Genomic DNA, 16,083 nt, shown 5'->3' with positions numbered 1-16,083 from the left:
ACCTAGAGGGGTGGGATAGGGAGAGTGGGAGGGAGACGCAAGAGGGAGGAGATATGAGGATATATGTATACATATAGCAGATTCACTTTGTTGTACAACAGAAACTAACACAATATTGTAAAGCAATTATACTCCAATAAAGATATTAAAAAAAAAGTTTATGTGCCAGTGTTTTCCATTGTTATGATTTGATAGCTAACACAGCTGCATGTTTGTGTTTTTAATTATAGTTTTAAATGTATGTTAAAAAATGAAATCCAGGTATATTTAAAATATAAAATTCAAATCAAATATAGCTAGAAGGTGAAATTCAAATCAAATTCAAATCACTAGTGACCTCTCCATCATTCCCAACAATATGCAAAAACTCCTGGAAGATTGAAGATGCTCTGGGTGACCAGAGATGACCAAATGGCTGGAGGTCAAGCCAGTGGAAAAGGCGAGCACAGCGTGCACAGCCCCTTGGAAAGCACACAGGCCTCTGCGTGTACCACCTGGGTTCAAGTCCTAACTCTGCTGGTTACCTAAGGTCCTGCATCTAGTACCTTATCAAAGACACAGCTGCAGTTTCCTCATCTGTAAGATGGGTATAATGCCGTCTGCCTCAGAGTTGTTGCGAGGTTAAGTGAGAATATAACTAAAGTGTCCAGCACACTTAGCTGGCCCCCAACAAATGTTAGTTCTCATCTCTTCTGCATCCCATAATACTGGGTTTAGAGGGGGTCTGCCTACCCTGAGTAAGGCATGCCTTTGACTTGTTTTCCCAGAGGCAAGAGGGACTTGCATCTCACCACACACAGCCAAACCTGGCACCTCCTTGCTGCCAGTGACACATCTGCAGGACTATACACAGGCCCTGGACAGAAACGTTCAACACAAGTGGAGGTGCTAGTCATCCTACTTTAGAAAGAAAATGACCAGAATGTGAGTGAGCAGACTACCCATTCCAGGCCCTGGCTCCGCAGCCACAGGAGCAGAACAGAAATTTGTGAGAGGACAGGAGGAAGTTTCTTCTCTTTCGAGGTTTCTCCTACCTTTTCTTTTCCTCAGCCAAGCTTGGGAAATGGGAGAAAACTAACCAAAGGCAAGAAGGCAGAAAGTGGGAATTCCCTGGTGGTCCAGTGGTTAGGACTTGGCACTTTCATTGCCAAGGGCCCGGGTTCAATTCCTGCTCGGGAAACTAAGATCCCGCAAGTTGCATGCCATGGCCAAAAAAAAGAAGGCAGAAAGCATCTCTCACCCTTTGATCATGAGAGTGAAAACAAACATGTTTCATGTTTCTCAGAGCATATTCAATGCCAGGTTCAAGATGTCCTGTTGGGGAGGTGGTGTCCATACCAGAGATGGGTGTGGCCATCACACCAGTGTGTTAGCCTCCGCATTCTCGGCTTGCATGGACTCCTACCATTTGATCAATCGGAAACATTTCCTTGTAAGGATGAACGCTTAGTTTGGTCTCAGGGCCAGGTGTTCCCCTTCAGATCATTGCCTGAAAGAAATGGTTTTAAGCTAGGAAGAAAACAAGTTAGGTCTGTCTCAATTATTCTACGTGAACCTTCAGGTTCCAGCAAACCTGCTTCTCAGGTGTACCGTATTTTCATCTTCCAGTTTCAGAGATCTGAACCAATTATGCCCTGGAAACAGATCTCAGTTTCAAAGCACTCCTCTCTGCCTGGTATTCAGGGTACGAAGGGCTACATCCTGCTTTGGTAAACTCTGTCCTGGTAGGAGTTCAAGACCAAGAGTAGTTAAAGCTGGAGCCCAGAGGCTTGTAAGAGATTTACCCAGTCGCCCTGAGAGAGGTCGCTTCTCAATCCTTAGCCCTTTTTATTTATTTTTTAAATCTTTTTATAAATTTATTTATTTACTTTTGTGTGAGTTGGGTCTTCGTTGCTGTGTGTGGGCTTTCTCTAGTTGCGGCGATTGGGGGCTACTTTTCGTTGCCGTGTGCGGGCTTCTCATTGTGGTGGCTTCTCTTGTTGTGCGTGGGCTTCAGTAGTTGTGGCTCACAGGCTCTAGAGCACAGGCTCAGTAGTTGTGGCACACGGGCTTAGTTGCTCCGTGGCATGTGGTATCTTCCTGGACCAGGGCTCGAACCCATGTCCCCTGCATTGGCAGGCGGATTCTTAACCACTGCGCCACCAGGGAAGTCCCTTTAGCTCTTTTTATAAGTAAGGCTGCATGCCCTCCCTCTGCTGGAGACTTCAGACCCCGAAAGGTATTTGCCTTTCCAGAGGCCTCTTCTTTCAAGTCAGCCCCGGGCTAACCTAACCTTGTGCAGTTCTGACCGGCTCTGCTAACCTTTTATTTCACTCTCACAGACCTGGTGAATGCCTTCGTGAACTGGCCTTGAAAAAGTTTTACAGACTCCACAGTCTGGATTTTCTCTGCCAGTACTCTGTTTGCTTGTTATGTTGCAAGAATGGGACCCAACAGCCTCCATACCCCACGACTCAGCCTCGCTCTAACGAGCTGTGTGTTGTAGGCCTTCCTGGGGCAGCGCCCCCTCTAACGTCGGCCAGGTGCTGCCTAGGCCACCAGAGCCCTGCCTGAGCCAGGACGCGAGTCAGAAACACTCCCCACAGGCAGGCAGAGGGAAAGGGAAGGTGAATTCCGGTGTGTCCCACTCCCCAACACTGCAGCCACTCTTGGCCTTTCCCCGGCACCAGTTAAGAGTTAGGAAGAACTTCTGTAGTGAGATCCATTTTTTTTTTTTTTTTTTTTTTTTTTGCGGTACGCGTGCCTCTCACTGCTGTGGCCTCTCCCGTTGCGGAGCACAGGCTCCGGATGCGCAGGCACAGCGGCCACAGGCCTCTTGGCTGCTAGTGCCAGAGTGTTGCCTGGTTCCTGACCACACCCGTAGATTTGTTTGCTTTCTTTCATTTTGGGGAGGATCTTTTTATTTTTTTAATTTATTTTTAAAATTTCATTGAAATATAGTGTTGATTTACAATGTTGTGTTAATTTCTTCTGTACAGCAGAGTGACTCAGTTATACATATATATATTCTTTTCCATTATGGTTTATCACAGGATATAGAATCTAGTTCCCTGTGCTATACAGTAGGACCTTGTTGTTTATCCATCTTATATATAACAGTTTGCATCTGCTAATCCCAGACTCCCAATCCTTCCCTTCCCCTCCCCCACCCCTTGGCAACCACAAGTCTGTTCTCTGTGTCTGTGAGTCTGTTTCTGTTTTATAGATATGTTCATTTCTGTTGTATTTTAGATTCCACATATACGTGATATCATATGGTATTTGTCTTTGTCTGACTTACTTTGCTTAGTATGATAATCTCTAGGTCCATCCATGTTGCTGCAAATGACATTATTTCATTCTTTTTAATGGCTGAGTAATATTCCACTGTGTGTATATATATATATATATATATATATATATATATATATATATCTCACATCTTCTTTATCCATTCATCTGTCAGTGGACATTTAGTTTGTTGCCATGTCTTGGCTATTGTAAATAGTGCTGCTATGAACACAGTGGCACATGCATCTTTTCAAATTATATTTTGTCTGTCTATATGCCCAGGAGTGGGATTGCTAGATCATTTGGCAACTCTATTTTTTAGTTTTTTGAGGAACCTCCATACTGTTCTCCATAGTGGCTGCACCAATTTACATTCCCACCAACAGTGTAAGAAGGTTCCCTTTTCTCTACACCCTCTCCAACATTGATTATTTGTAGACTTTTTAATGATGGCCAGTTTGACCTGTGTGAGGTAGTCACTACCTCATTGTAGTTTTGATTTGCATTTCTCTAGTAATTAGCGATGATGAGCATCTTTTCATGTGCCTATTTGCCATCTGTATGTTTTCTTTGGAGAAATGCCTATTTAGGTCTTCTGCTCATTCTTTGATTGGGTTGTTTTTTTTGTTTTGTTATTGAATTTATGAGCTGTTTGTATATTTTGGAAATTAGGCCCTTATTGGTCGCATCATTTGCAACCCATTCCATAGGTTGTCTTTTCATTTTGTTTATGCTTTCCTTTGCTGTATAAAAGCTTATAAGCTTAAAGAGGTCCCATTTGTTTATTTTTTGCTTTTATTTCTATTGCCTTGGGAGACTCACCTAAGAAAACATTGGTATGATTTATGTCAGGGAATGTTTTGCCTATGTTCTCTTCTAGGTGTTTTATGGCATCTTGTCTTATATTTAAGTCTTTAAGCCACTTTGAGTTTATTTTTGTGTATGCTGTGAGTGTGTGTTCTAACTTCATTGATTTACATGTGGCTGTCCAAGTTTCCCAGCACCACTTGCTAAAGAGGAATTTTTGTTTTGATACAATTTCAATTTTACAGAAAAATTACAAGAACAGTACAAGGAGCTCCTACAATCTTTGATCCATTTATTTGCATTCTTGCCTTATTTGCACTTGGGTGCACACTCTCTCTCCTCCCACCCCTTCCTTCCTTCCCTCCCTCCCTTTTTTTTTTTTTTTTGCTGTACATGGGCCTCTCACTGTTGTGGCCTCTCCCGCTGCGGAGCACAGGCTCCGGACGCGCAGGCTCAGTGGCCATGGCTCACGGGCCCAGCGGCTCCGCGGCATGTGGGATCCTCCTGGGCCGGGGCACGAACCCGCGTCCCCTGCATCGGCAGGCGGACTGTCAACCACTGCGCCACCAGGGAAGCCCCCTCCCTCCCTTTTTTTTTTTTTTTTTTTTTTTTTTTTTTGCGGTACGTGGGCCTCTCACTGTTGTGGCCTCTCCCGTTGCGGAGCACAGGCTCCGGACGCGCAGGCTCAGCGGCCATGGCTCACGGGCCCAGCTGCTCCGCGGCATGTGGGATCTTCCTGGACCGGGGCACGAACCCGCGTCCCCTGCATCGGCAGGCGGACTCTCAACCACTGCGCCACCAGGGAAGCCCCCCCTCCCTCCCTTTTAAAAGTGAGTTGGAGATGTGGGCCCCTTTACTGCTAAATACTGCAGTGTGCATTTTCCAGGAAGACATTTTCTTACCACAGTTCAGTTAACACAATCAGGGAATTAAGCATTAATCCAATACTACTATCTATTTCATCAACTGTTCCCAAAATGTCCTTACTTTTTTTTTTTCTCTCCAAGTCCAGGACCAAATCCAAGATCACACACAACATTTAGTTGTCAGATCTATTTATTTTCCTTTATTCTGGAACATTCCTTCAGCTTTTCTTTATGTTTCTTGACCCTAACATTTTAAAAGAGTACAGGCCAGTTATTTTGTAGAATGTCTTTCAATGTGAGTTTGTTTCATGTTTCCATGATTAGATTCAGGTTATGCATTTTTGGCAGGAATATCACAGAATTGTTGGTGTGTCCTTCTCCAAGTTTCCCAATCCAAGGCACATGGTATTGGATATTGGTTTATATCAATATAGCGTTGTTAGGTTTGATTACTTGATTAAGTGCTTTCTGCCTTAATAATAACTGTGAAGTTGTTATTTTTTCCTTTGTAGTCAATAAGTAATTGGGGGGCATACTTTGCAACTCTGTAATTGTCCTTTTTTTTTTTTTTGAGACTCATTCTTTTTTTTTAAATTTTTTTGGCTGTGTTGGGTCTTCATTGCTGCGCACGGGCTTTCTCTAGTTGCAGTGAGCGGGGGCTACTCTTCGTTGCAGTGCACGGGCTTCTCATTGAGGTGGCTTCTCTTGTTGCGGAGCATGGGCTCTAGGCGCGTGGGCTTCAGTAGTTGTGGCGTATGGGCTTAGTTGCTCCACAGCATGTGGGATCTTCCCAGACCAGGGATTGAACCTGTGTTCCCTGCATTGACAGGCGGATTCTTAACCACTGCGCCACAAGGGAAGTCCAGTAATTATCCAATTTTCTGTCAAACTTTTCCCTATCAGTTTTCTACCTCTGTTATTTTGGTGTTCTACTGTAGTGAAGAGGTTTCCCTTTACCTCCATTTATTTATTTGTTCATTTATTTATTTATATCAATATGGATTCTTCTTTTATTTAGTGGGGTATAATCCATTACAAATATTATTTATTTTGATGCAAGATTGTCCCAGATTGGGCCAGTGGGAGCCCCATCAAGCTAGCTTCTGAGTCCTTTCAACATGATTCTTTGAGTATTTCTTTACTTTTTGGCTCAACAAGATGTTCCAGGCTCATCCTGTACTTTTCCTGCCCCCAACCCTGGAACAAGCCATTTCTCAAGGATCCCTGGTTCCTTCAGTGGGGAATGGTATTTAGAAACCAAGGTCTGGGAGTTAAATATGCTCATTCCCACTGTGTCATTGCTTCTAGTCCCTTTTAGCAGACAGAATTAGATTATATTACCTACATAAACACACAGAAATAGATTATTTTCTATCTATAAATAGATTATTATTTCTAATAATGTATTAGAAATATATTGGAGGCATATATAGAGCTATATTAGTCATATATAGTTATATGGATAACTCCAATTCCAATGCAAAAAACACCTTTTCTGTATCTGTAATTTCTCTCCCCAACAATTGGAAATCAGACTCCCACTTACCTCGTGCCCAAGAATATACAGCTTGTAGTTTCAGAATTGCTAATTCCTAGCACTACTAAAAGTAAACCTAACCAAGGTTCGATTTGTTTACTGTTTTTTTAGGTAAAATTTACATACATTGAAATGCACAAATCCTAAGTATACAGTTCAACGGCTTTTGACAAATAGCTGTACCCACATAACCCACACTTCTTTCAAGATATGGGACATTCATCTCTGTATCTTCTCAGAAAGTCCCATCATGTTTCTTCCCAATCAGTCCCCCCCACCCACCTTAGGCAACCACTGTTCCAGTATTTTGCTTAGTCTGAAGACATCAATTAGCTGCCCTGGTTTTGAACCCCCATCTTCATCTTGTGCTCTACTCTGGGCTCTCCCGCTCCAAGGCTCATGCCACCTCAGTGCCTGGACTTAGATTTTGTTGTGCTGCTCTTCCTTGGCAATCCCAGATTTGATTTCCAGTTCCTCTTCCAGTCTTTTGCAATCTCTGGTGCCAATGAGTCTGCTCCTCCTACAGGCTAGATGCTGATTCGGTTCCTGCACTAGTCTACACTCCTCATTCCTACTGGACTTTTGACGCAGCTCCAAAGAATATCTAACCAAGCAAGGTTAGAAGCTCCTTGAGGGAGGTAACAGTGTTGTTTTCCTCCTGTCTCAGCACCAGCTCCCTGTCCGGTGACAAGACATGTTCAGTAGATACTTCTGAATTAAATGAAGTCTTCTGGGACTTCCCTGGTAGCGCAGTTGTTAAGAATCCACCTGCCAAGGCAGGGGACACAGGTTCGAGCCCTGGTCCAGGAAGATCCCACACACCACGGAGCAACTAAGCCTGTGAGCCACGACTACCGAGCCTGCGCTCTAGAGCCCACGAGCCACAACTATTGAGTCCACGTGCCGCAACTACTGAAGCCCACGTGCCTACAGCCCGCGCACTGCAACGAGGAGTAGCCCCCGCTTACCACAACTAGAGAAAGCCTGTGCACAGCAACAACGAAGACCAAACGCAGCCAAAAATAATAATAAATAAATAAAATAAATGGAGTCTTCTTAGTCACTTTAACGAGGTCTTCCTTCCACTGTATCCCAGTTCCCAGTGCAGTACCAAGCCCAGAGTAGGCATTCAAATTGGCTGAGTAAATCATGAGCTAATTCCATTAAATTGTTGCTGAATCAAAGTGTCGTTCCTTTTAGGAGTCCACATTTTCAAAGAGGACAGCTATGAAGGGGCAATTCTTAATAACCCAAGTGGAATTAATCTCATAGTGGAATTACAGGCAACAGGGAGCCTGGATGCCATAAAGGGGTCATTATATTCTGCTGATGGTTCCCTTTTGCTGTCTACCTTTCCTGAGTTTTCTCTCTCCTATTCCATTTTCATTTGTTTCCTTTGGCCCAACAGCAAATTTGCTGTCACAGCTTCTTCTAAAGAGCCCTGTAGAAACCAGAATCTCCTAGTGGCAAATCTTCTAAAGCTTTCTGCTTTTATCCCTGCTAGCAAGACTGTGGAGGTTGACACCAGCAGGCAGGCAGCCAGGGGCTCTGTAGGGCTGCATCCCCCCCTCGACAGATGACATACATTACGGGATTTGGTTCCAACTCTTTAGCTCAGGTGCCTAGCTGTGGAGGATCTGCCTCTGCCATGCCTCTCACCCCGTTCTGACCTCATGCATCTTACTGAGATTATCTGAACTATCTACTTCCTAATGAGTCTGCCGGCCTGCTGGTTGTGATAAAGTGTAAAGCTATCTGGCCCTAATCTCAAATTTATGATTAGCCTCCTACTGGGGGGGGCCACCACCCAACCCACTAGTCATTATATTTGGAGACAAGGCCAGGGGAACATAGGCCATTCAGTACCCCATGTAGAACTCCATCCAGTTGAGCTGGACTGGGCCACAACTGAAGTGGGCTGTCTCACTTTGATCTAAAGCCAATGGTTCTCTGTCACCGTTGGCTTCAATTAGAGTCATCTGGGGAAACATAAAAAAATTCTGATATCTAGGCCCCGCTTTCTGAGCTTCTGATTTAATTAGACTGGGATGAGGCCTGAACATGTTTATTCTTTCTTATGAAATGAGCTTTTATATGAGTACAAAAGTACTTTTGTATAAAAAAAGCGCTATAAGGCCATCACTAGTACGTTTGAACTTATTATTACAAATTTTCTTTATAATTTTAATTTTTGTGCAATGTTCCATGGAGCACACATATTTTTTTTTAAAAAAAAAACATAATCCAATGTATGTATGTATTTATTTATTTATTTGTGTCGGGTCTTTGTTGCGGCACGCGGGATCTTCGTTGTGGCATTCAGGATCTTTCATTTCAGCACACGAGCTTCTCTCTAGTTTTGGCGTGCGGGCTTTCTCTTCTCTAGTTGTGGCACGCAGGTTCCAGAGCTCGCGGGCTCTGTAGTTTGCAGCACACGGGCTCTAGTTGAGGCGCGTAAGCTCAGTAGTTGTGGCGCGCACGCTTAGTTACCCCGCGGCATGTGGGATCTTAGTTCCCCGACCACGGATCGAACCCATATCCCCTGCGTTGGAAGCCAAATTCTTTACCACTGGACCGCCAGGGAAGTCCCGAGCACACATATTTAACCAGTCACCTGCTGTTTGTTGAACATTTAGTTTGTTTCCAATTTTTAGCTATAATAAAAGGAAACAATGAGAGCAATCTTCACATAAGTTTTCCTATTTGAGGCATTATGTATTTCATTAGGAGAAATTTCCAGTTTTATTACTGGATAAAATAGTATGCAAATATTTTATTTTATTTATTTATTTTTTGGCTGCACTGGGTCTTTGTTGCTGTGCACGGGCTTTCTCTAGTTGTGGGTACCGGGGGCTACTCTTTCTCTGCAGTGGTTTCTCTTGCTGTGGAGCACGGACTCTAGGTGTGCAGGCTTCAGTAGTTGCAGCCTGAGGGCTCTATGGCACACAGGCTTCAGTAGTTGTGGCGCATGAGCTTAGTTGCTCCGTGGCATGTCAGATCTTCCCGGACCAGGGCTCGAACCCGTGTCCCCTGCATTGGCAGGTGGATTCTTAATCACTGCGCTACCAGGGAAGTTCCTGAAAATATTTTAGACTCTTGATATTGTCCAGTTGCTTTTCGACAGGCTTTTAACCAATTTACACTCATTCCAGAATGGGTGAAAATTTCCATTTTACCCAGCATCGGTCATTTGCTAACATAACAAAGCATTTATTCTATATTTCAATGTTTATGTCTATATTTGAGGCTTATATTTTTTAAAAAGCCTCCCCAAGAGAACAACAGTAGGCTTGACTAAAGGTTGGCCCAGTGCTGGGGGCCCTTTTCCTCAGCCCTTGGAGATCTTGTCCAGGGGTGGCAAAGGCCCAGGAAAAGAACCCCAAGGAAATGTGCACCAAGGGGAAAAGGAGGTTTCCTCTGAAGGCCTCAGGCCAAATGGGCCCCAGCCATCCTCCCTGGGCCTTACTAGAGAGGGGCTCTTCTCCTCCAGCTGCCTTGGGTTGGAAGTGACCCAAAGAGAACCAAGAGCACATGATCCCAAAGAGGGAAAACAGGAGAAAAATCTGTTATGCCTAACCAGGAGCTTGGAGCCTCTCCCAAAATTCTGGGTGAATCTACTTCCCAGCCCTCGGTCCTGACCCACAAAAGCCTCTGGCTGTGCTGACCACCCCCATCAGATGTGCCTCCTCCATACCCCATTCCCATAGCCTTGGTTTTTTAGATTGCTTTTTAAATTACTATAGAGCTACTGGTACAGCATAAACAAATACTATAGAAACAAAAAATGGCAAATGTGGAAAGATTCCCCCTCACCTCCTACTTCCATTCCCTTCCCCAGAGGTAACCGATAAGTGTGTATCCTTCTAGATCATTTAACAGTGCTAGCGTGTGTGAGATTGTATGTGTATGCATACAGGATTTTTAAAATATATAAATGGAATCATGCTATATGTAGTTATCACCAACTTGCCTTTACCATTTAACTTTAAAGTGTAGACCACTTTCTGTGTTAGTTAGTATAGAGCTGCCTGATTCTTTTTCATGGCTGCATGATAATCCATTGTATATAATGAGATCATATAATATAACACATTTTGTTGTTGGATGCTTCACTTGCTTCTCATTTTTCTCTTTGACGACAGTGCTGCAGTGAACTCATTTGTGTGCGTGTTGTTGTGCCATCTACCTGACTCCTGGTGTTGGGCTTCAGCTATGCATACCCTAGGGTGTCTCCGCTACGGCCAGCACTCATTTAGGCTTTGGAGGAGCTCGAGCAGGCTCAGTCCCGACCTCTGCTCTTGTCCTATTTTTCTGCTGTTGTGGTCCAGAATACCTTATGGCCCAGCTTCCAGAGTTCTGACAGCACCACCACATCATGCAAAGGTGCAAAAAGTATGGCTAGTGTCCCTCTGACTGTTGGGAGGGAAGAAAAGAAGGCCAGCTTTTCCAAATGCAATCCAGTTGGAGAAAGTCTGAAAGTGGCTGCCTATCAAAGTGGTTTTCAAGATCCTCACTCTTTTGCCCCTGGGAACTGACATAGGAGATACAAGGAGCTGAAGTGGTGTTAGAAGCTCTCCAAAGCAGCAGAGGGAGCCAGGGAGTATGGTGTGTGTGTGTGTGTGTGTGTGTGTGTGTGGCCCTAGACTAAATGTCCTTGGCCCATGGATGGAGATAGCCAGTCCTTGATCTAACGTGTTGTTGTACTTTTGTCCTTTAAGATTTTCAAGCCCCCTGGCCCTGTAAGAAGCAGTAAGGGCTAATGAGAAGCAGGCTGTACTCTGGGAAACAGGAAATCTAGTTCCATTTATGACTTCATCGGGCCCTACCATGGAATTCTGAACAGCTTCAGTTTGCTGCCCTGTGCTTTGGGTCTCTTGTCTAGAGGTGCCATCTGCGTCTTTAGGGTGCTGGGGTTAGAGTTCTTGTTTTTCCTGCAAGATAGTGCTAGTGTCATTGGCTGTTAAAAATGGGACAGGCCGGGGAGCTTTGCCATTTGGGGGAGATGTTTGCTGTGTTTGGCTTATCCTGCTTGCGTGTTTCCTTCTTTTTTACTTTCTGGACACACAGAATGAACATATGTTTGTAGCAGTGGAGGCAGGGGCTGAACTTCCCATGTGGCAGCCTCCTGAAATGTATTCTTGCACGCACAACTGCAAAGGCAGATGTTGACCTGCTCTCTCAACCCTTTGGGAACTCTCTGGGGAATGGTGGTGTGGTCACTGTCAGAGCAGAGCAACAAACAAGTCTGCTTTAATCAGGGATGAGCTACGTTTGAGCAGTACTAAAGTTGCTCATGCAAAAGTAATTTATTTAGACAAATCAGGATTTTAAAGCTTTTCATTGAAGTGTAACTTACATGCAGAAAAGTGCATGAATTATAAACATACAGCTTAGTGAATTTGTGCAAAGTGAACACACCTATGTCACCCATATAACTCCTACCTAGGTCAAGGAGTAGAACATTATTGGCACCCCAGTAGACCCTGTATCCCCCCCTCCCATTTACTAGTCCTTTGAGGTATAACCACTAACCTTTCAACACTTTATATTAATTTTGACTGTTTTGAACTTTATGTATATTTGTGAAATTTATTCACATTTTGCATAGATTCTGTTCATTATTCTCATTACCACATGGAATTCATGATAGAAGTATACCACAGTCCATTTATCCATTCTATGTTGGTGGGGTTTGGGGTTGGTTTTCATTTGGGGCTATTGCACATTATGTTGCTATGAACAGTTTTGCACATACCTTTTGGTGCCTGTGGGCACCCACTTCTGCTGTATACATTCCTACAGGTGGAATTGCTGAGTCACAGGGTTTGCATACATTCAGGGTTTTTTTTTTGCGGTACGCGGGCCTCTCACTGTTGTGGCCTCTCCCGTTGCGAGCGGAGCACAGGCTCCGGACGCACAGGCTCAGCGGCCATGGCTTACGGGCCCAGCCGCTCCATGGCATGTGGGATCCTCCCAGACCAGGGCACGAACCCGTGTCCCCTGCATCGGCAGGTGGACTCTCAACCGCTGCGCCACCAGGGAAGCCCTACATTCAGCTTTTAACAGACCTTGGAAACAGCAGTGGCAAGAGTTAGGAATGTAGTGGGTTTTTTTTTTTTAATAAATTTATTTACTTTTGGCTGCATTGGGTCTTCATTGCTGCATGTGGGCTTTCTCTAGTTGTGGCGAGCGGGGGCTACTCTTTGCTGCAGTACACGGGCTTCTCATTGCGGTGGCTTCTCTTGTTGTGGAGCAGGGGCTCTAGGTGTGTGGGTTTCAGTAGTTGTGGCACATGGGCTTCAGTAGTTGTGGCTCGCGGGCTCTAGAGCACAGGCTCAGTAGTTGTGGCGCACAGGCTTAGTTGCTCCACGGCATTTGGGATCTTCCCAGACCAGGGCTCGAACCTGTGTGCCATGCATTGGCAGGCGGATTCTTAACCACTGCGCCACCAGGGAAGCCCAGGAATGTAGTATTGATAGGGGACAGAGCACAGGGCTAAGATCAGGCCCCAGACCTCTGGTCACCTCCCAGGCTTGGATTACAGGGGAGCCAGAGTAAACCACTCACTCTCTGTGTTTCCTCAACTGTAAACTGGAAATAATCAGTACCTGCTCTATTCCTTGCTGTGGGTGGGAAAGCCCTCTGCAAAGTCTCAAGCTGCATGAATGGAAGCTGTCATTAACATGGAAGCAGGGGAGGGAGACTTTTAATTATTAATGAGAACTAAAGAGCAACTATACTGGTGTGAATTTCCGTTTCCAATGAAGAATCCAGAGATTAGATTAACTGCTCTGCTAGACAGAGTGGTATTGCCAGAGGGGCCTGTAATATTATTCTCTCAAACCCAGACACATAGAGTAACCTCCCAAGCCTGTCCTCCTCTGTATGGTACCAGAAGATTCCTCACCTGCCTGGAGCCCCAGGGGTCCTCCCAGTTTTTCCTCTCAGTCCCCAAGTGCCCAACTTCTTTGTTTCCTCTGCATCACCCTGAGTTGTCCTGATCTGGAAAATCTGTTTGGTTTGACTCTGCCCAGCTGGGCCAGTTTTAAGGCACCAGGAAAGCCAAAGGACACGAGCATTCCACACCCTCTTGCATTATTGAATGTCAGGTTTGAGTAATGTCAGGGAGGTGCTTTGGTCTCACAGTGACGCTAAAAGTTCACAGCCATTTATTCTCCCAAAGGTTGTACTATGCTAACTCAGGGGCTGTCAAAATTAATAATTAATTGAAAGTCGTGTCAAAACCTCTTCCACCCTATTGGTTCCCAAGCAGATAGTCACACAAGTAGATGGCAGTGCCCTCTTCTGGCCAAGGCCACACTTGCACGGCTGTGGCTAGGGTGAGGGGCTTGCGACACGGGGCTGGTTGTTCACTTGGGAGCAGGCTCATCTTGGGGTTAGTCTTGGATAAATCACATTTGGGGATCCACCCTTCCTTTCCTCTTCAAAAACGAAAGATCACAACTATGATGGCTAGTTTTATGTGTGGTTAACATTTAAATCAGTCCTTTTTTTACTCTCTGAATGTGGCTGGACCTTATCCTTAAGAGCAAAAACTGAGGTTTCCCAAATAATTTCTCCTTCAAGGCCGCAACATAGGAACTCTGTGTTTCCAACCTGCAGATTTTGAATTCAATACTACAACATCAACTCTTCCCTGAATTTCCAGGTTGCCAGCCTGCTCTATAAATTCCAGACTTGTCAGTCCTCACAATCATGTGAGCCAATTCCTTAAGATAAAACTGTGTGTGTGTGTGTGTGTGTGTGTGTGTGTGTGTATACAGTTGACCCTTCAACAGTGTGCACTTTAATCCAGTATATAGTCAGCCCTCGTATCCATAGTTCCTCCACATCCACGGATTCAACCAACCACAGACCGTGTAGTACTGTAGTATTTACTATTGAAAAATATCAGGTAAAAGTGGACCCACGCAGTTCAAACCTGCATTGTTCAAGCGTTTCAACTGTATGTATGTGTGTGTGTATATTATATATATATGTGTGTGTGTGTGTGTGTGTATATATATATCTCCTGTTGGTTCTGTTTCCATGGAGAACCCTGACTGATGCAAAACCTAGTCCGAATTCCATTTTATATCAGTGACATCTCATTTGAATATATTGAATGTAAAGAGACACGAAGTATATAGCAGGTGACTTTCTGAGTTCAGGTTTAAGTTCCAGTCCCATTTCACGTACTAGCTTCATGAACTAGCTACTCAATTATATTTAGCCTTGGTTTCTTCATTTGTATAAAAGAGAAAATAGTAATATTTACTGAATAGGCTATTATGAAGATTAAGACAAAACATGTGTGTAGAATAGTGTCTGGCTCAGAGTAAGTATTCAGTAAATGTTAGTTATTATTATTAAGATTATTGAGGGAAGTTGTCAAAGAAGGGGATTTAAAGAGTGATGGGTACATGGCAGGGGAGTTAATCTTGCTCACCTCCCCCCCTTGTCTCTCCAAACTCTCATGTACAGGCAGTCTCAGCTTTTCACTACCTGTTCCTGGGGGATATTATAAAGCAATTTCTTATAGTGTCCTGTTTCTTCCCATCAGAACCCAATCAAGCTTAAAAGTTGGATTCCAATTTAATGGACTAAGCCATTATTATGTCACAAAAGCAAAGTACAATAAATCTTGGTAATTATTTAAAACAGCAAAATTATTCTTTTAAGTCTTAATATGGGGCTTCCATAAAATTTAATCTTCACACCACAATACAGCTTATCATCAGTTAGCAGTTTTGTTTGCCTTCTGACAATTTAGAAGGACTTTCACACCGTGATTTAGTAGGTCAAAACCTGTGTTTTTTTTTTTTTTTATAGGGAAAACTTTGGTATTTAGAATTAGCCAGCTGACCTCAGTTTAGATGATCCCAATTTTGTTGGCAGTATCCAAAGCATCATAGTCAGGACCCAGTTAAACATATGCCTTCTTCTCTCCATCAGGCCTGATCAGGGTGTTGACCTTAGCCACGTCAATGTCATAGAGCTCCTTCACAGCCTGTTTAATCTGGTGCTTGTTGGCCTCGACATCCACAGTGAACACCAGTGTGTTGCTGTCTTCTATTTTCTTCATGGCTGACTCAGTGGTCAGGGGGAACTTGACGATGGCGTAGTGGTCAAGCTTGTTTCTCCTAGGGGCGCCCTTCCGAGGATATTTGGGCTGCCTCCTGAGCCTCGGTGTTTTGGGCCATCGGAAGGTAGGTGGCATCGGGATCTTTTTTTCGTGGCTGTGGATGCCTTTCAACACTGCTTTCTTGGCCTTCAAAGCTTTTGCTCTGGCTTCAGCTTTGGGAGGGACAGGGGCTTCCTTCTTCGCCTTACGTGCCATCTTCGTGCAGTCAAAACCTGTTTTTAAAGTTAGCCAGATGGCTATATCTAGGTGGATGAATTTGGGTTTTAAATATATCTATATACATAGTTATTTTTAAATATATACATAAATATATACATAGATATATTTGTGTTTCCTCCAGTGATTCATCAGAAGGATCCACGAGACCCAATAGCAGGTTATATACTCACTGGGATTTATGATAACAAAGGTACAGAGTAAAAGCAGCAGGAGAAAGACATGCATTAATGGCATCCAGA

At 44.1% G+C, this 16,083-nt stretch overlaps 1 protein-coding gene across 1 annotated transcript; it reads right to left on the bottom strand.

Moving 5' to 3' along the window:
• Nucleotides 1–15,313: 15,313 nt before the first annotated feature.
• LOC101275199 (60S ribosomal protein L23a-like) lies at nt 15,314–15,820 on the bottom strand. The gene has a single exon (XM_033404657.2). The coding sequence runs from the start codon at nt 15,818–15,820 to the stop codon at nt 15,407–15,409; it is 414 nt and encodes a 137-aa protein (XP_033260548.1). The 3' UTR covers nt 15,314–15,406.
• Nucleotides 15,821–16,083: the final 263 nt, after the last annotated feature.

This window comes from Orcinus orca, chromosome 2 (genome assembly GCF_937001465.1).
Source record: "Orcinus orca chromosome 2, mOrcOrc1.1, whole genome shotgun sequence".
Taxonomy (NCBI): domain Eukaryota; kingdom Metazoa; phylum Chordata; class Mammalia; order Artiodactyla; family Delphinidae; genus Orcinus; species Orcinus orca.
The sequence above is the reverse complement of the archived record's forward strand: the minus strand, read 5'-3'. Positions and strand labels throughout refer to the sequence as shown.

Excerpts from the sequence above, each read along its gene's own strand:
- LOC101275199 (XM_033404657.2), bottom strand. The coding sequence starts at position 15,820 with ATGGCACGTAAGGCGAAGAAGGAAGCCCCTGTCCCTCCCAAAGCTGAA.